Source organism: Syngnathus leptorhynchus, chromosome 1, assembly GCF_054491065.1.
Source record: "Syngnathus leptorhynchus isolate UIUO chromosome 1, UIUO_Slep, whole genome shotgun sequence".
Taxonomy (NCBI): Eukaryota; Metazoa; Chordata; class Actinopteri; order Syngnathiformes; family Syngnathidae; genus Syngnathus; species Syngnathus leptorhynchus.
Window position 1 is genome coordinate 18717005 of NC_141195.1, and position 20395 is coordinate 18737399.

The window sequence follows — 20395 nt, forward strand, 5'->3', positions numbered from 1 at the left end:
ACATCTATTGTTCCACCAGACAATTGACTTCACTTCTCTAGTTGTGTGAATGTTTGTTTTCGTTATCCTTGATATCCACCTTAAGATCCACAAACTACTACTCCAAAAAGATGCACTAGTAGTGGAAATTTTTTAGACTAAGACACTTGATCGAACACAAACGTCCTAATAGTGTGTCGAATTATCTTTCCGATGAGGATGAAGAAGGTACTAGTACATGGATGTTCAGTTAAATATCAATCAACTGGCTTTCTTTCTTTTGTCCCCTTCTTTCCTTTTTTCCTCCAGGTTTAAGCCTTTTTAGCCAGCACATTAAGCTAACGGAACCCCGTCAAATGTGCACAAAGGACGCCTCCATGTTTTTTTTCCCCAAGATTTTGCTGCTTTTTTTGGGTGGAATGTTAGTTTTTGTGTGCATCAGCAGCAAAGCTTTCCAAATCCGACGTGATGATTGCAATGGCAGCTCCGCTTTGCTTCCTTCCTTTTGTCCCTCACATGACCTTTGTTTTTGTGCAGCCCTATGCGGGCCGCAAACCTTTTGCGTTTTGTTTTTTCATTGATTGATTGATTGATTTGTCTGCTTGATAAGTAAATGGATCGATGAAATTATGAGGTAATTTCCCATGTCGAGAATGTGTCTGGGTTCATTTGGAGCGATGACATTGAAGGCTTTGTTACACGTTTCTCTCTCTGTACCGTAATGCGTTACTGAAATGTAAACATGCCCATCGCTATGGAAACTCATGGAGCATTTCATCAATATCCTTGATATCCTAAATACCTGTGTTGAACGAGCAGCTTCCCAAACCCTATTGATAGATCAGAAGGCACTAATAGTGTTACAGAAATGCCACACAATTCTGGAAAAAAAAGTTTACTAGTGCGACGCAGTCTTACTAGTGAGGGAAGACAGAGTGCACGAGTATATGATTGGACCTTAAGCTGGATATCATTTGAAATCGTTGATATCTAGTTTCAAGTCATACTAGTATGTGGTAAATGTTACAAGACAAGTTTTACTTGTTCGCCTCCTAGAAAGAGTACAAGCTAGATTTCAAGGCTGTTGAATAAATGCTCCAAAAGCTTTCCGTATATCTGCCATGCCACATGTGACACATTGGAGGGGACCGAATGGTTTTGTCGTACTCCTCCCCGTCATCATCAGCACAGCGCTGACGGAGGGAAGACTTTGCCAAGAGTTTTTATGTGAATGTCAAGCGCCAATGGTTGAGCATGTGATCACGTGATCTATGTGATGTAATGTGAGTGAAAGCAAATAAAAAGAAAATGGAACAAAAGTGCTGTCGAGATTTGTTATTCATGTTGGCAAAGTATTTATGCTTTAGTTTAATTTTGACTAAACCTGAGTGAGTGACCAGCATGGAAGTTAACGTACATGTTTGACCTTTGCAATGAAGTGGTGCGCCAAATCTGATCTAAACACTAGTTGAAATTGATGAATCAACAATTAATATGGTGTACCATTTCAACTGTTCCCTCTTGAGGTGTCTTCATTTTAGGACTTTTCACACTTCCAAATTAAAGAAAAGCTGTCTTCTTCCTTACCACTTTGGAAACATGCAAGCTGCACACAGGTGAGATCGAATCCACACCCTCCTGACTGAGAGGCGGACGTGCTAACCAGTGCCCCACTGAGCTGCTCACTTATGAAACCTGTTCTATAGAATCTTTAGGGGTATACTGTTGGAAATCTCAAACTCGTAACTTCTTGAAGCAAGACAGCATTTTGCATATTGTCATGACACGCGAACACAAGCATCGCCATAATAAGGTATTGTGAGATTCGCCTCTTCCCAGGTCGATTGCAATAAAAGGCAGCACGGGGGAGGTGGAAACTCTTTGAAAGACCTTGGAGTACTGAGAGCTTCACTTTCCCTTCTTGCGCAAGAAGAAACACTATTTCTGGTGCATGTCTAATCGTAACTTAATAGAATAACCCTATCATTTACGCACTCAAATGCTGAAACTTTTGATGGCTGGAGCAACATTCGACATCCCCATTAGTCTATTTTTCAAAAGTCCTACATTGTGAAAGATCAATGAATTGAGTAAATAAATTAATAAAATCAGTATGCATCATATAAAATGATTTTTGGTTAATTGATAGTGTGAGCACTACTTAATACTCATAATGTGTGAATATAAATTCTCTCTCGTTATGCTAAATACAATTTACAAAAACGAAATACATGTATAAAATGAATCTCTCATGTACCTAAAATGAATGGTAGTGTACCTAATAGAGTGTCCGAGTGACGTCACAGACCAAAAAGCCAATCAGAAACTGGCGGTGAATGCGGGTGTGGCACTTTTCACTTACGCTCTTTCCCTAATGTAGTGGCCTGTTATTAGGAACACCTGAAAATGGCGGTGTACCTAATGGAGTGTCCGAGTGACGTCACAGATCCAACAGCCAATCAGAAAGTGGGGGTGAGGGCGGGTGTGCCACTTTTCATTCTCCATTAAGCTTTGACCATGATTTTTCCCTAATGAAGTGGCCTGTGATTAGGTACACCTAAAAATGGCGGTGTACCTAATGGAGTGTCCAAGTGACGTCACAGATCCAACAGCCAATCAGAAAGTGGGGGTGAGGGCGGGTGTGGCACTTTTCATTCTCCATTAAGCTTTGACCATGATTTTTCCCTAATGAAGTGGCCTGTGATCAGGTACACCTAAAAATGGCGGTGTACCTAATGGAGTGTCCGAGTGACGTCACAGATCAAACACCCAATCAGAAAGTGGGGGTAAAGGCGGGTGTGGCACTTTTCACTTAAGCTTTTTCCCTCATGAAGATGCCTGTTATTAGGAACACCTGAAAATGGCGGTGCTTAGACCATGATTTTTCCCTAATGAGGTGGCCTGTGATTAGGTACACCTGAAAATGGTGGTGTACCTAATGGAGTGTCCGAGTGACGTCACAGATCAAACAGCCAATCAGAAAGTGGGGGTGAGGGCAGGTGTGGCACTTTTCACGTTCATTTAAGTTTTGACCATGATTTTTCCCTAATGAAGTGGCCTGTGTTTTGGTACACCTGAAAATGGCGATGTACCTAATGGAGTGTCCGAGTGACGTCACAGATCAGACAGCCAATTAGAAAGTGGGGGTAAGGGCGGGTGTAGCACTATTCACTTTCACTTAAGGTTTTTCCCTCATGAAGTGGCCTGTGATCAGGTACACCTGAAAATGGCGGTGTACCTAATAGAGTGTCCGAGTGACGTTACAGATCCAACAACCAATCAGAAAGTGGGGGTGAGGGCGAGTGTGGTACTTTTCACTTTCACTTAAGCTTTTTCCCTCATGAAGTGGCCTGTGACTAGGAACACCTGAAAATGGTGGTGTACCTAATGGAGTGTCAGAGTGACGTCACAGATAGAACAGCCAATCAGAAAGTGGGGGTGAGGGCGGGTGTGGCAGTTTTCACTCTCCGTTAAGCTTTGACCATAATTTTTTCCCTAATGAAGTGGCCTGTAATTAGGTGCACCTAACCCTAACCTAACCCTAACCCGAGCTCTAACCCTAACCCCAACCCTAGCCCTAGCTCTAACCATAGCACTAACCCTAACCCTAGCCCTAACCCCAACTCCTAACCCAGGCCCTAACCCTAGCTCTAATCCTAACCCTAACTCTAGCTCTAACCCTAGCACTAACCCCAACCCTTAATCCTAACCCCTAACTCCAGCACCAACTCTAGCCCCTAACCCTGTGTTGCACATTTTTCCATGATAAAACATTTTTTCTGGTCGCACCGTGATTTGAACTTGGGTTGGTGGGGTGAAAGTCCAGCGCGCTAACCACTATACTATGAGACGCTCGCTGCTTTGAATAGGAAGGTACGTACCCTATATGGTTTAATGGAGCAGCTCAAGTGCCCAGTGTCCAGAGACTTGATCGCAAAGTCATCAGCGTTAACTCTGCTACACTCGTGACATGGTTTTTCATTTTGGATCCGTTTGCAGTTCAATTCTTCACCATACTGATGGAACAAAATCGAGGTTATTCTACCCTCCTCACGTCTGCATGTGCACTATAGTGTGGTCGTCTTATGTTTTATTATCAGCTTTAATATCTGCAGGCGCAAAGCATTAAATGTCAGAAATGACGCTAGGGTGACTTTGTAAATTTATATCTTTTATGCAGTTTTGACCCTTTTGTTCACATGCACATTACATTTGAGGTCATTATTTATTCCTGTCGATATCGATCATCCTTTATGTCAACAATGACAATTTTGTGCATGCATGTAGCTTCGAGGTGAGTGATTTTCAAAATTGTTGGTGAGCTGTACTCACATGGAAGGTACTGTTCTAACCCAAATTTTTATTTTGACAAGCTATCAGTTCATCATGTTGCTAAAATAATTCTGAAGCATAATAACCAACGGATAGCAGTCAGGCAAATTGCAATCAATCTTACCGTTGTCACGCAACACTTCCTGGCAAGACTTCTGCAAGCTGCATGGTAAAAAAAAAAAAAAAAAACTCTTGACGTTATAGATCGTACTGCTACAAAGCTCATACTGCTTGTGTAATAAGGCAGTTTGATGATGAGCAGATTGTTGACGGATCACTTTCACATGTCTTTTGCGCCCTCTTGTGGACAGCGGTCAGTACTACGAAAAACGATAGCACACGTGAAATACTTTTTACAGCAGCAATTTCAAAATTTATTCAGATTGATTGATTGATTGTTGCAAATAATAGTCAAGCTAATTCTTCCACTAAACATGACGTTAGCTTGCACGGCCGTTGGGCCAACATCGAAACTGGAGGCTTAAGGTCAACTGTAAAAACGTTGTGATCAGAGGTTGCAACCCAAAACGATATGCACAAGAGCACTTACTCTGGCCAGAACAAAAACCGAAACAAAAAAAGGACAGATTGTTTTTTTTTTTTGGATTATTTAAACACATTTTGTTACAAACACAGGTTTTGTATCATCAATATAAAGTCTGTTTCATATTGAACAATGTTCCCAGTGAAAATAAGCAAAGCTCAAGCTTTAAGTGCGACCTCGTACAAATGAAAGACCCTTCTTAAAGTTGAGAAAATAAATATCATAGTCATATAAATTCATATATATGAAGGTATACACACATCACTCTTAGTAGAAGAACAAACTCTAAAGTAAAAAGCGGCAACTTTGAAATATAGTATACTATAGATAAACCCATATCTATGGCTTCATGATTTGCACATGTGAATCAAGCAAAATGAGGATTTGTCAACATCGAAGAATTACCCATAATCCTTTGCACCAGAGCAAAGCGTTTGTTTTGCATCGCGTGGAATGAGAGTTGTCCGCGGATGCTGAAGACATCACTTTGGTATGACGAAACAAACGCGGGGGGGGCATGCAGTAGGACCACGACCACACACGCGCGCCAACAACTAAAAAGGGCACAGGCGCTCATCGACACACAACGGGAAGGGGAATCTTGAGTCATCATCTGATCCCGCTGGAGAATCAGCCAACTTGTCCCACAAGCGCGCAGGTCAACAGGTCATCGAGGCACATATTTGAGGAGGTTGATGGCAAACGTTTTCCTGAAGTACGACTCGGTATGAGGAAGAAGACGAGGTTGAGGTTATGAGAACAGTGCAGGGGTCTCACACACACACACACACACACACACACACACACACACACACACACACACACACACACACACACACACACACACACACACACACACACACACACACACACACGCACACGCACACAAATCATGAACATTCATTGAAATCCAATCCCTAATGTCTTTGTCACGAAAGCCGCCCGCCCTCACTCGATCAACTATCTGATAAAAGGGTCAAACGATAACACAATAAATAACACAAATCAAATCAAGAACGTGCACTGGGAAGGGCTGAGCATCCACGGCACCTTTTGGAAAGCGAGAGGCCTGATGTGTGCCGGACTCTCCATCCCAAAAGTGTTCCTCTGCATGCTTGCCTTTCTTCCTTGATTGTTTATCATGCGAGATGCACTTTTGGCGAGACTCTGGCCTTCAGAGTCACGACAACAACAACAACAACGTGTGCACCTTATTCAAGCGTGTGACAAAAGAAGAGGAACAACAAAAGCACACCAAATATATCCAAAAGCACCTGCACACAGACTATGGAACAAAAGCACTTATGTATACAAGGTACTAGATTGTTTTTGGTTCAGTATTCTTCAATTAGTGTACATTAGTGACGCAAAAAGCATGTGCAGAATATAGGTCGCAATTAATATCAAACAGACGGATAACAGTGCCCCACCCCCTTAGAAAAAAAGCAACACGACAGAAAAAGCGTCAACTGGCACAAGAAAAGGGTCGAGAAAAGCCCCATGGCTTGCTGTCCACAACAAGGCAAAGTATAAAAGCTTTTTTTTCTTCCAAAAATTGTACAATTTATAAAACATCCCCAAATTAAAACACAACAAAGCTTAGCATCCAGCACTTAATAATAATAATAATCATGAATAACAATAACATCAACCACAGTAATCATAGTTGTGATAATCATAATAAGACTTGTCATCTGCTTCACTCCAGTTGTCAATACCGCACGTTAAAAACATTGCAACGATCTTCAGAAAGCAATAAAGACCACGAGCGTCCTTGCGTACATCCCGCTCACTCGCTCACTCGCTCACACGCTCATTCATTCATTCGTTCGTTCGTTCGTTCGTTCGTTCGTTCATTCGTTCATTCGTTCATTCGTTCATTCGTTCATTCGTTCATTCGTCCACTCGTCCACTCACTCACTCACTCACTCACTCACTCACTCACTCACTCACTCACTCACTCACTCACTCACTCACTCACTCACTCACTCACTCACTCACTCACTCACACTTGAAAGAAAAAGGAAGAGTTTGCAAACACTCATCCGATAAATAGCAAACAATAAGATTCTCACAATATCAAGCGCACATTTTTAGATTCCTTTTGTCAGCCGGTGAGCGCAGGTCGGACCTCCACCCCTTCCAAAAAAAGATCAAAAAGTCTGCATATTCTCAATCTTGGGAGTTAACGTTACTGAGCCAGAAGAGGGGAGGGAAAAAAAACTCATTGGAATGAACAAAGGCAGCCGTTTGCTTAAGTGTGGCTCGTGTGCGCCGAGACGGACAAGCCGTCCATGTCCAACGTTCATTTTCCATTCCACACAATTCTATGTACATGCGTCAAAAGCCCACAGAACCGTCTGTGGCAACTGTGAACCAAACCGAAGGGAAAAACAAACGTTCTCCCCATTTCACTTTGAAGGGCAAAGGCGATAAAGGACGACAACGTGGATCAGGATTCCGATGCGTCGATAACAGTCAAGAGGACGTCAATCCTTAAAGGTAGGTGCGGTCGCCGACTTGTTTAGGTCAGTCAAGGACAGATTACAAATTGTGAACCGTGGGCTCGGTTGCTTCGACGGGTCATTAAAGTGCAAGTCTGTGGCAGTACGACTCGGTCCACAGTGTGCCGTCGGACCGCCCGACACGCGGAGCTTTGCAATAGATTGAGACCACAAAAAAAAGTCGACCACTTCCTTCCCTCGCGCTAACAGTGATCCCTGGTTTCCATGGTGATTGTGATGGCAAAGTCGCAGGCAGATGTCTGCCATGTCCTCGGCCTCAATCTCAAAGAGACTGGCAGAGCAAACACTGCATCAGAGGTAAAAAGAGGTAAGCAGAAAAGGACTTGCGATCACTCTCCGTCAACTGTGTGTTGGCTTATTTAGAAATCATTGTCGCCACGTTTCCATCCCACCGTGGGGGTCAAGAGATTCCTGAAAGATCCTCAAAGAGATCTCCACAAACAGGTTGTCGAAGCGCAAGCGGGAGCCGAGTAGGTTTTAGGAGATCCACGCAAAGTCCCTCTCACAGCCGTTCTGCGGCTCGCCTTCCTGCGCCGAGGAATCGCTCTCCTCCTTCTCGTTGTCCAGCGCTCGGCGAGTCTCCGTCGTCACGCCGGACTCCTTCCACTTGGACGCGTCGTCCTCCCCTTCTCCCATGGTCTCGCCGTCCCCTTCCGCCATCATCTCTTCCTCGCCGTCACACTCGGCCTGGTCGTCGTGGAAGCGGTCGCCCGGATACAACTCCTCCTCCGGGGAGATGTCGCCACCCGCTTCGCCGGCGTGATCCAGCAGCGCCGCCATGCCCCGACCGGAGCAGTCGACGCAGACACCGTGGCGCCGTGAGCCGTGTTTGATTCCCACGCTGGCCGCTGACATGAACACGCGACTGCACACTTTACAAACGTACTTCTTGTCTTTACTGTGCACCTGCAAAGTGGAAACACATCAGCAAATACCCATCGTCAATATGGCGGACACATTCAAGCTGTTTTGCTATTTGGGCTGATGTCATTTACACATCTTCAAGACAAATACACACTCTGGGTAAAGCGACCCGAAAATGTAAGGCATCAAATCTGGCACGCATGTGACTGTCAAATACTATTCGAATCGATGATTCTATTGCTTGCTCGAATAGTTATTCTTCTCAGCTTTTGGCGCGAGACTGCCCCCTATCGGCACTCACCAGTGTGTGCCTCTTCATGTGTTCCCTCCTGGTGAACTTCTTGCCACAGATTTCGCACGGGTAGGGCCTCTCACCAGTGTGGGAGCGCATGTGTCTCTTGAGGATGCACTGGTGCATGGCGGAGAAACTGCAGTAGGGGCACTTGAACTTTTTACGGATCACCGTGAAGTCATTCACTGCAGACAAAGGGAGGGGTAGATGTAAAAATAAAGAAAGATTAGATTTGAATGAAACTTGTCAATAAATGATCACTATCAATTTTCAGTTATTACACTTACGCTCAACAAATAAATGCATCATCAATCCCCACGGCCACCCCCGATCCCAATCAAAGCTACAGTTGCCCTGGCAACAGTTCTTCCGCTATACTAAAGCATCAAAAGAAGAGATCATACAAACACTGACACTACATTTAGTCTCTAGTCTAGAAGGTCTCTGCGACAGACAACACACACGTAAACACAGAGGCTGGTGGAGGGGGATTTAAAAATCACACGCAAAAAGGGTGACTCGAGGTAAAGAAAAAAAAAAACCACTGATGTTTCCACTAGTTTGAATCTAAGGGAAAGGTCAGGTGAGGTTAAAATGACATCTCCAGCTGAGTCTTAACTGGCTGTAGCGCGTGTGTGTGTGTGTGTGTGTGTGTGTGTGTGTGTGTGTGTGTGTGTGTGTGTGTGTGTGTGTGTGTGACCACAAAAGCTCAGAACTGGAGTGGATTGAAGAAAAAGCAACACATTTCAACAACATAAAATGATTACCTTCATTGTCACAATGACTTCTGCTCAGAGTAAAGCAAGCAAAGGGGAAAGAAAAATACACACACAAAAAAAAAAAACATGCAAGAACACAAAGCGCTCAAGTCACTGCATTTACAGATTGTAACTTTTGTTGTGAGACTGTCAATGTGCACACCACCGGGCCAAAGTAGCAAAAGCAGCAGCAACACCACCAGATAAATTTCCACATTTTATTAACTTTTCATTGCAGCACTCAAACATGATTTCAAAGTCTGTTTTTTGTTTTGTTTTTTTAGAAAAGTACATCTATTATACAGCACCTTTTCAAAAGATAAAACACATCTGAATAAGCAGCAACACACTCTTCTGTATTATACAAATCTTAAAAAGCGATCCTGATGAGATCTTGATCTTCCACCTGTTGCAGCTTCTGTGCAGCACAGTGCTGTGCTAACCTGAGATATTTTTTTTTTTGTCCAAAAGGATTTGGCATGTGAGGAGCTGGTATCAAAAAGATCATGGGGGGGGGGGGAGGGGGGGGACAAAGCTGGCGACCACACAACCACACAACTAGGCGATTGACCCTTCTACAAATAACCTACGTGCTGCCTGCGAAAACTGCGCCCCCTGGCATTATAATTGGAAAACAACTACTACTGTATTATTTTTTGTTCATTGAAACTCAAACAATATGGCGCGATTGATTGTCAAGAAGCAGATTGCCCAGCTGACCACAATTCTATTGTATTAAATATTGAGTAAATGTTTCTTGTAAACTCTGAGGGGACATCTTTGGCAGATATGAGAGTGAATTTAACTAAACCGGTGGACACGAAGAGTCCATTGTCCAATTTCCTGCAGCTAGTTCCTTTGTTTTAGTACTGAGCCCACCATTATCTCTCCTGCACCAGTGACGTCACTGAACTCATCGGGTCTAAAGGGCACCTGCCCTGCTGTCTCTTTTGATTCGGGGTCAAAGGTTAAGGAGGGCTGTAGCCACAGAGGACCAATTACAGGCCTGAGGTCTCTTGCCACTCTCAGATGTGGGATGGAGAGGAAATGACACGACCCAACCCCCAGCTTACTGTCACTGGCTGATTGTTTTAGCTTGCTTTGTCCTGTCCAGCTCAGCCTTTCCACCTGCACTGTGTGATGCAGACATCAGGTTATTATGGTGACGACATAAAAGCTACTGCTAATCCTGCACCTGGAGGTGGACATAAAAGTATTGTAAATGTGTCTTAAAGCATCTTTTAGTTCGGATAGACCACATAGGCAAACTTTGTGAGGATGAAGCGGTTCGGATGATGGATGGTTTCTGAATGAGCAGTGCAACTGATGTCCTGCAGATGACAATGTTGTTTAGCTACCACACATTCTGCCAGATTGGAATTATTTTGAATTGGGCTTTCTTTCTAACTGAGAGGTTCATACAAAGATAACGTTTGGGGAAGAAAAAAAAAGAAAAGTTGCTGCCTGGCATCACAATAAGTGATTATCAATGAGGACTTCAAGTACTGAACACATAAACTCATTAAACAGTCATGAGACCGGCGTTGCATAGACATTCTCATGAATTCACTTTTAAGTTTGAGTTTAAATACAAAAATATATTTAGTTTATAGCATAAAAATGTTTTTAAAAATGTACAGTATGTACTGCGTCCTGATTTCTGCGTTTTTTGTGCATATTTTTATCTGGCAAAGGTTTCATTTCATCAAACCATTATCAATATCCCACTGAAACAACTCAGGGATATATAAAATGCAGTTTGTAAACAATATTCACCAAGGGGCAAAATTAATAGAAACCTATCTGACCGTCTGTGAAAACATAATTGCACCCTGAACCTAATAGCGAGTTGTGCCACATTTGACAGCAATAATTGAACGTTTGTGATAATTGGTGATGAGTCTTTTAGACCCGCTGTGGAGGAATCATCTGCCCACCTTCCACAAAGCTCAATTTTTGACTCATCAGTCCACAGAACGTTTCTCCAAAAGTCTTGAAGATATTCAAGTCTTGAGGTTTATAAAGAAAAACTGGAACTTTTTGGAAAGTGTGCATCCCGCTGGCGTAAAAACTGGCACAGCAGTAGCTCGAAGTGATTTTGTAAGGGTGCCTTCTCATCACATGATCGGCATGAATTTTTCTCAATTGGCTATGTCCAAAATGCTATGCTCACTCATTTCAACATTCATCTCTTCAGAAAGCCTCCATAGAGGGACTTGATCACCATCCTGAGAGGTGCTCATGCTACTGCCTAGCACAGCTCCTGGCACAGACCCCATCTGGCAGCATACTTTGATATGGGTGGCCAGGTTCTTCTGGGTGCTAAAAGACTTTGCACACGCCGGGCAAACGTGGCCCCTCTCTTTGGAGTGCACCGAGGACAGGTGTCTGTGCAGGTCTGTACGGTCCCTGAAATGCTTCAGACAGTAGACACACTGCATGAGCTTTTTCTTAAAATGGATGGTCTTCTCGTGGCGGTCTGCGTTGGATTTAAGGGTGAAGCTCGCCGGGCACTGCGAACAGAGGTAGCGCACCGGGGTTGGTTCGACCGCGGCGGGTCGATACAATGACTGGGGGTATTGGAGAAACTGAGACTGGCTGGGCCGGCCGAACTGACCGGCCACGTTTGGCCAGTCCAGCGACATAGCCATGAGAGACAAGGTATGGCGGTACTCGTGCTCTCGGAGATACTCCAGACTGCTGAACAGCCGCTTGCACAGGGAGCAAGCAAACCCCTGCGAGGTCCAGCCACTGGTTTCTGGCAGGACCCCTGATTTAGTCTCTTTGGTCATCGCCGCCAGAGCCTCCATCTCGCCGGAAGCCATGAACACTGACGTAGGCACCGTCAGAGAACCAGCACAAGTCGCTTTGGCCATCTGATCCGTCTCATTAGGAGACTGGTCACCATCCAAGCCTAAACAACAGAGAGAGTCATCAGAATTACTGTAAAAAAGTAATTACTAGTAAAAAAAAAAAATCAATGAGGTGCTCCTGATTTAACTAGACAAGGTTTGCGCATTACCTGCATTATATTCCTTCAGCTCGTCTTTATTTTTTTCACAATCCTGGAAGCACAGAAAGTCACGTTATTCCACACAAATGTGAAGAGTGTGTATGACAGGTTGTGCACATAACAGGCAGGCAGGCAGGTGAGACAAGCTGTGAAAATAAGGCCTGGATCAGACTACTAGACAAATTTGCTCTCTCACATGGTGCCTCAGTCTGGCATCACTCCACAAGGCAAATATTGCAATGTCACTATATCCTGTCTTGTTCAATCATCGAGTTAATCAAATCAAGTTGTTGTAGAAAACAGCACCGGAAAGCGTAACGGTTACCATAGCGCTCACGACAATCAAGGGAGACGAGGCGAGCCGCCGTTGCCCGATTGGTTGATGTCAATGTGCATTCGTGTGAGATATGTCAAACTTTTAAAAGACTTTTCATTTTGGAATTGTAGGGCCGAATGGTTGATTGTGCATCGTGGTTGTTCCTGACAAAATATGTTGGCCTCCTCTGGAAAATCATTTGCGATGGTCTCTGGGACAATAATGAAGCTAAAATCTTGTAGTCTGATCCAGCCACAACACAAGATATGAATGCTACAAGGGGGCTTTGTGAGAATCAATACAATGCAAAGGGTGACCAGCTTATCTGACATACTCTCTCTTGACTGAATCCCTTAGTCCAATCTTTCACCCACAGCTTTTACCTTGGCCCCCTACACTCATCGCTCTGTCCTGAGAAAAGAGCCACATGAAGAGAATAGCATGCACTTGGTTCCACAGATGGCTTGTCTGCAGAGATGGGGACACTGATTGAGAGGCAAGTCCTTTTGAAATCAAATGTTCCTCATGAAGGCTTACTTAGCCACACGCACAGACTGGCACAAAAAAAAAAACTTGGTCACACAGACGTGCGCTCACTCCCACGCGGACACACATTGAAAAGAACAAGCAATTTCCTGCGCCGCAAGAGCAAACCTCTCATTGTCTTTTAGTATCGATTCCACCCTGGCCGCTATCTGCCACCCTACAACACGCTGGCTGTCATTTCTAAAGTAACAACTAAAAGCTATGTTAGCACTAGTGCTGAGTAGCTATGCTTTGGCTCTGTCTATATGAAAAAGAAATGTGGAAGAAAAGAGATGTGAGTAGAAAATAGAACATTTGAAGTGTAAGACAAAGCAAGCAGGAAATATGCCGGATTCCACACATAGTGAAACACTGGGAGGAGCCTGAGTGATGACTGATGTGACCTCCATAACTTAACTTGGTGCCCACCCTCCATCATATTGCTGGTCACTTCATACCCCCCCCAAAACCACTCAGCCTCCTCGGGGGAGTTAGTAAGACAGGTTGAGGCAGCCTCCGAGACGCTCCCATCCATTCGCTCGGATCAAAACTGGATCCGAGAGGTGGAGCGAAACCCGGAGAGCAGCCTTCACCTCTGGAGTTGAGCCAGGATCTTTGTGCTTACCTCAGGCAGGGTGGAGGACTCCAGGCCCTCGGGGGCCTCTTCTACTTCCATGTCCAAGTTGTCTGAGTCTAGCAGGGGTGCCCCTGCCCGCAAACCGGGGGCCTCCAGGGACCGAGGCTCAGCGGGCAGCGGGGAAGTAGGCGGAGTGGCGGGGCGGTATGATGATGATGTTGATGATGATGGCAGTAACGGTGTTGGTCGAAGATGAGGAGGAAGAAGAGTAGGAGGGGGAGGAGGAGGAGGAGGAGGAGGAGAGTTGCCAGCCCCCTGTTTGTTATGAATTGTGGCCCCTGTGGCCCCTGGACGGAGTGCGCTGCAGTAGTTGTTGGAGCGGAGCCCTGAGGAGCACAGGAAACGAGTCTCACCCACCCACTCACGTACAACTGCACACTCTGCTAGCAGCTGGCCACCAGAACAGAACAGGAGAGAGTGGGCAGGAGGGGTGCGTGGCGGTGGTGGTGGGGGGGGGGGGGCACACAGTGGCTGCCAGTGCTGCACTATCAAACATCATGGAGAGGGGGAGGAAGAAAAACTCTGAAGTTTCACTTTCCACCAGCCGAGGGGAAAGGGTTAGGGCTTCTCTTCTCACTCTTTTCCATTTGCTCCTTTGCTCTCCTTCTCCTTCCACCCACATGCATACACACAGGATGCTGCGAATGTGTGCGTGTTGGTGCTTTTGTGAGTGAGTAAAATGCATATGAGGAGAGGGCTTGAGGATCCTCTGTAGCGTGGAGGGAGATTGTGTTGGAGGGCTGCCATCTTGCAGCTCAATTGAAGACTTTCTGTACGCGCAGGGCGAAAGGACATTGACCAGGGAGGATGTTTACCAGCAACAAGTTCAGACACGAGGAAAAAATAAGAATCTTACAGGCCTCCCACTAACTATTGCCACGTTGCTATTTTATGTGCATGAATTAACGCATTGCAGGTACCGTGTCGTCAGAGTGTAGGTGCCAGTGTGGCCAACTAAATTGTGGGTGAAGCATTTCTCATCGCCCTCCTCAACACAATGGACACAATCTAGCAACACTGAGGCTTGACCGTGGATGGATTCCTGGAATGTTGAACTCCCGCACCCGACACTCCCACTTACTGAGAACACACAGCAATGCTCAACTCCCATTCCTCTTTGCCACCTCTGGCGACATCAGGAGGCGCCAAATAGAGAGGGAAGAGGTCACAGCCGTAGATGCATGTGCACAATACAGCCAAATCCAAGAGCTGTACTAAAGAGTCTGCCTTTACAAAGGCACTTTAAAATATTTTCAAAATGAATCAATATCATCATTGTAAAGACATTTTGATAGTAACGATAGTGACGATTTGATAGTTTTTTGTTGAATATAAAATGTTCCGATTGGCGTAAGCTTTCCAAATGTTTCTACTGTTTCCTCTCACCGTTTACCTACTCAACAAATAATGGCATATGCGTGAAATCTGGATTAAATAATGGACAAAATAGTCCCATTTATTGGCAATATGATTGGTTTTTTTTTTCTAATTGAAACACACTGCACTGAGAGCAAGTCGCTAATATCAGTATGATCCCGTAGTTAATTGGATGTTCTGCACACACTGTATACGGCGGCAACGTGGACAGTTGGGCGAAATCCCCCGTCTGCCATCGACTGCCTGACACAAAAAGGGGCAATGGGGTCAAATCCCATTGATCATCATTGATCATCAAAAGGCTGACTGACATATGTGTGAGAGTCTCAACGGGCTCACAGATGTTTCAGTGATGTTCCATTTATTTATTATCTTTCTGTGTGTTCACAATCGTTGTCATGGTTATTTTTCTGGTCATTTCTAGGTTGGATGTATTTTTTGTTTGCGTTGATTTCTCCTACTGCCCTTAAAGGCACCACAGCGATGAGTATTGGGTTCGGAAAGAGGAAAAGAAGAACGTGAATGTAGAGGAGACGGCTCTGTAGGTGAGAGAAGTTGATGAAGAATAAAAACACCATTAAAAGCCAAAACCTGTCCCTCGTTGTGATTCGTGACTCGGAGCCGCAACATACGCCTTGTAGTTTTGATGTTAGGCATGTTGCATCTCCGTGAGACAGTAAATTGATGCATTTGAAAGGCAACAAGGAGAGAGTCAGCTCAATAGTAAACGGTCGCTCTGCATTCCATTTTTATGCTGCAGAGAGCCAACTTTGTACCATTAAATAACAAATGGAACGCTTTCCTTTCCACAGTTGAGTAAACGGTGAGTGTATGAAGGATCACATACACTAATGAGATAGTCGAGACCTTCTGCAAATGTTCGGAGGTCTCCGTTGGATTGGACCGGGTCACCTTTCTTTCCCTCCTTCCTGCCCGTGATCAATACTTTCCCAGGATCTTAAACAGACCCTCTTTGATGCTCGAAAGCATAAAGGGGGGAAATAGACAAGGGTGAGCCAAATAAGGAGGAAGCGAAGGATACGGGGAGGGAACACAGGCGAGTGTGAGGGATGAGTGTTAAGGAGGGGTGAAGGAGAAGTGGATGGATGGATGGATGGATGGATGGATGGATGGATGGATGGATGGATGGATGGATGGATGGATGGATGGATGGATGGTTGGATGGATGGATGGATGGATGGATGGATGGAGGGATGGAGGAGGGATGGAAGGGAAGGTGACAGGATGTGGGGGTGAAGGAGAAGCACGATGTGTGGAAACAAGATGACGGGGGAAGCACGTAGCAACGACTCAAAGTGGGATGACTTCTCCAGCCAGTAATCGAAGGTGCAGTTTTTTTTATGTGGCCATAAAAACGCTACTGGGAAGGGAGCCTGTTGACAATTTCCCTGACCCCTATTGTGGCAGCTTATTCCAGAATAACCAAGCAACACCTTCCCCAAGGCCTCTTTAGAAATCCGCAAATGTTGAAAGGAGGCTTTTTAGGGTTGCTTTACAAGGAAGAAATTCTGCACAGCTGCTTTGAAATCGCTTTGAAAGTAACTTCCTACAGTATGCTTTCTTTTATGCACAAAACAAATCTTTAACATGCTCTGAATTCTCCAAATCTCCTATTCATATACAGCCAAGGCTGAGTATACGTATGAGAGCGAGCCTCTTATATTCTGTTGAGCCCATGAACCTGACAGCATTCCGAGACCTTCGGAAGCCAACCAAAACATCTCAATCTCATATACTTTGCACTTGCATGGGTGACGTACACAAGCAGGCCTATGCGTGCGTGCGTGCGCATGCGTTTTCATCTATTCAGTCGCCGGCTTTCATTTTATAAGTGAGGGGGGGCAAGAATTGCTTCTCTTTTTCCTTTGCTTCTCAGCCGTGCTCAAAGGTAGGCACAGCCCAGGACAAAAGATCCAATTACTAGCCAGTATAAGCAAAGAAACAAAAACAAACGACTTGTATCCCCCCCCCCACCACCACACACACACACGACACACACACAAAGCGTCCACAAATGCAAACCCTCAAACATAATCGAAAGTCAGAGAAAAAATGCTAATGTTCTTGATGAGGATGTTTGATTGAAATAATTATTGATGAGCTTCTGGGTTCTACTAATACGCTGAATCACTTAGCAGAGCATTAAGTGTCAGTAAATGTATTGTGAAGAAATCATAAATGCCCAAAACAAGAAATAAATCAATATTTTTGCTTGAACATGATCATTTTGAGACATTTAACATGCAGTGAAATTGAGTGATAAAAGTGGAAAAAGAGCCGCAGTGATGCGCTCAAAGGGACTTTCACAAATAACCAAACAAATCTTCCTATGACAGCCAAACCATCCCAACAAAATGTTCTGACGCTGAGTCACCGCTGACGAGTCATGGTTTGACAGCCACATGTGGTCGAGTGGCTCTGCACACATGCACACTCATACATATAATAGGCTCACACCTGGTGAAGCATCCAGATACAGGAAAATAGTGGAGGATGATATTTACAGTCACCTGGGTTACGGAGAGTACATACTGTATGTGTAAATTCACAATTCAATTTTGTCAATGTACAAAATAATGAAAACAGGTATCAAGATCCGAACGGAATTAGCCATCAGACAAGCCCCCTCACTGTACACTTTGAAAATTCGTCTTAAGACACATTTTTATTCCATGGCTTTCAATTCCGCATGAGACCCCACTCTAGTTTTAGTGCCTGTTTACAGTTTAATCTAGTTTTATTGTTCTCGCTTTTTTTTTTTCTATGTCTCATGGTTTTGTGTATAGCACTTTGTGTCTCGCTGCTATTGGTCTGAAAGTGCTTTGTAAATAAGGTTGAGTTGAGATAATAATGATGAGAATAAAATATGGTTCACTATAAAAATAAATATAGTAATATATTCAGCACCATTTATCATAGGATATTATAAAAAATATAATAATGTAATACATATATAAGAATAAGGTTAGGTTCAGCAATTGAGCAACAGGTGGAATTTCTTTCTGAAATGTCAGTTCTATTTTGTGCAAGCTTTTATAGGTCAAACTCAAAAACAAAAATTAAAAATATCTCAATAAACCTGACGTGCTATAAAAAAAATGTTTTTTTTTTTTAAATCAGACTCCAAAATACATTTTGGAACTCATAAAACCCATCTCTGATTCAGATTTGCTGTTGTCCAGTGTTAGTATCAACAATGATAGGATAGGATAGGATAGAAAACATATGACTCAATCTACAATACGATTTCTATAAATCCATCTATTTAGCAACATTCCTAGGAAATCACAATGCAGCACTGTTGAGCTAATCTTAGAACAGGCATGCAGGCTATTTATGTTAGTGACCGACCCCCAGTCTCGGGCGCGTGTGCGTGTGCGTGTGTGTGAATACAGACTTACATGTCAACGAATGTCCTCCTTTGGGAAGGTACTCATAGAGCAAGGGGTTATCATCTCCTATCATCTCAGCCCGCAGTGACAGCAAGCTGTTCTTACTCATCAGCGCCGCCTTCAGGTTAGCTACCGACGAGAGCATCCCACCGCCGCCTCTGCCTCCGCCGCCTCCCGCCTCCTCTGATTCGTTGGGACCCAGGAAACCCGGCTCCGCTGCGAGAGCCTCTTCCTGTTTGAGAAAGAAGTCGAGGCGTTCGCCGCGGCTGTCGGAGCTGTTGGGCTCGGCCATGTCTGCGTCTGCGTCGATAAAGACAGGAAACGATAGATGTCATTTTACTGCCATTGCTAAAAGTAGGGTTGAACCAGCTTAAAAAATAATCAATTTACCACTTTTTACCCTCAATATATGGAACTCAGGTGCGAGTCTGAGCTCTGCTATTCTGGAATTAATTTCCCTCAAAAATGCAATTTGCAGTTCAGTACGACTTATATAATGTTTTTCTTTTCTATATATTTATTTTTCTTGCAAATATTTGATTGGTGCGACTTATACTCTTGAGCAAAAAATATGATGCATAAAAAATAAAATAAAAAAAAACAAAAACAGAAAATGATGCTTAATTGCTCATCTCTAACTAAAATGTCTGCCCGGCACAGCGCAAGTGAGCGGCAATGGGCAGTGCCTCACACAGTGTTGACTCAACTTTATTCCAGGGATTACAAGCCTCCGTGTGGGCTGGAGACTCCACCGCTCTGGATTTGTGACTCGCTTGTTGAGTGGATAAAAAGAATGGCGCTTGTACAAAAACACTGTATTTGAAAAAGCTGTCACGATTTAAGAGCTCCACCTGACAGCGATATCATCTCGGGAGAGAACACTAGAAAGGGCGTATTAAAGCAATTCTTTGAAATCTCTCAGCAGACGACTATAACATTTCATTCAACTCTTGTGTCTAATCAGCAGCAGTCTGTCCGCTAAGGTTAGAAAGTTAGAAAAGCTCAAACAGTGTCTGTGTGTGGAGAAGCTGTCAGCAGCCGATGCAATGTCGGAGGTTCCACAGGAGCGCTGCAACATTTCCACATCGACATTTGTGCACGCACACGGCAACACGCACACAAGCTTTTGTTAACTGTTGACAACTCGTTATCTGGCTTTTGATTTTTTTTCTTAAAGGGCTGACATGCCTACAACAACTACAACACTGGGAACTGGAATCATTTTGCGTGACACCAAAAAACAAATTTGCTCAAATCACCTTTAGTAATGCTATTATTAATAATAATTATGTGAATGTGGAGGAAGAACAGAACAAATTAAACCCGTATCTTACTGTACCTTTTTGATGTTAGGCTAAACAGAGTAGCTGAAGTCACCTTTAATATGCGCAGTGCCACAAACACAGATGTGATGAAAGGAAAGGAAAAAAATGTGGGAACAAATCAAGGTTTTAGTCCCCTCGAATGACAATTGTGAACTATAATGTACGTTTGCTGTGCAGCCTTGTCTTGTGCAGAGGAAGTCAAGGTGACAGTGATGGGAGTTTGCCTCTATGTCTGGAATACTGATGGCTCCACAGCCTCTTCACACGCCGTACTAGGTCAGTGTTGACCACACTCTCAGACGCACTTGTCATTTTCATCACCCATATAGATGAATGACCATCGCGCAATGGGGGATGTTGAAATGTTTGTGACCACCAGCATTACAAATCAGGCAATGGAATATGCAGTTCACACTTGCGTAGTTGCATGTATCATACTTTGTGAGGGTTCACGTGTCTTGTCTAATAGAAGTCCCCAAAATACTAGAAACCGCT

The 20395-nt window shown here is 44.2% G+C and overlaps 2 protein-coding genes across 2 annotated transcripts in view; both read right to left on the bottom strand.

The window, feature by feature from the left end:
• Positions 1-5624: 5624 nt before the first annotated feature.
• LOC147062486 (zinc finger and BTB domain-containing protein 46-like) lies at positions 5625-8806 on the bottom strand. The gene is made up of 2 exons (XM_085917659.1): positions 8546-8806; positions 5625-8286 (listed from the first exon to the last, which is right to left on the bottom strand). The coding sequence occupies exons 1-2, from the start codon at positions 8660-8662 to the stop codon at positions 7858-7860; spliced, it is 546 nt and encodes a 181-aa protein (XP_085773785.1). The 5' UTR covers positions 8663-8806; the 3' UTR covers positions 5625-7857.
• Positions 8807-11423: 2617 nt separating this feature from the next.
• zbtb46 (zinc finger and BTB domain containing 46) overlaps positions 11424-20395 on the bottom strand; it is a 49724-nt gene continuing 40752 nt past the window's right edge. Inside the window, exons 4-7 of the mRNA XM_085917646.1 lie at positions 18585-18875; positions 13774-14111; positions 12317-12359; positions 11424-12208 (exon numbers count right to left, since the gene is read on the bottom strand). Of these exons, the coding sequence (XP_085773772.1) occupies positions 11436-12208; positions 12317-12359; positions 13774-14111; positions 18585-18875 (1445 nt within the window). The 3' untranslated portion in view covers positions 11424-11435. The remainder of the gene's footprint in view (positions 12209-12316; positions 12360-13773; positions 14112-18584; positions 18876-20395) is intronic.

Excerpts from the sequence above, each read along its gene's own strand:
- LOC147062486 (XM_085917659.1), bottom strand. The coding sequence starts at position 8,662 with ATGCACCAGTGCATCCTCAAGAGACACATGCGCTCCCACACTGGTGAG. Across the intron at positions 8,287-8,545 it reads ACATGAAGAGGCACACACTG|GTGCACAGTAAAGACAAGAA; the intron begins GTGAGTGCCGAT and ends TCCACTTTGCAG.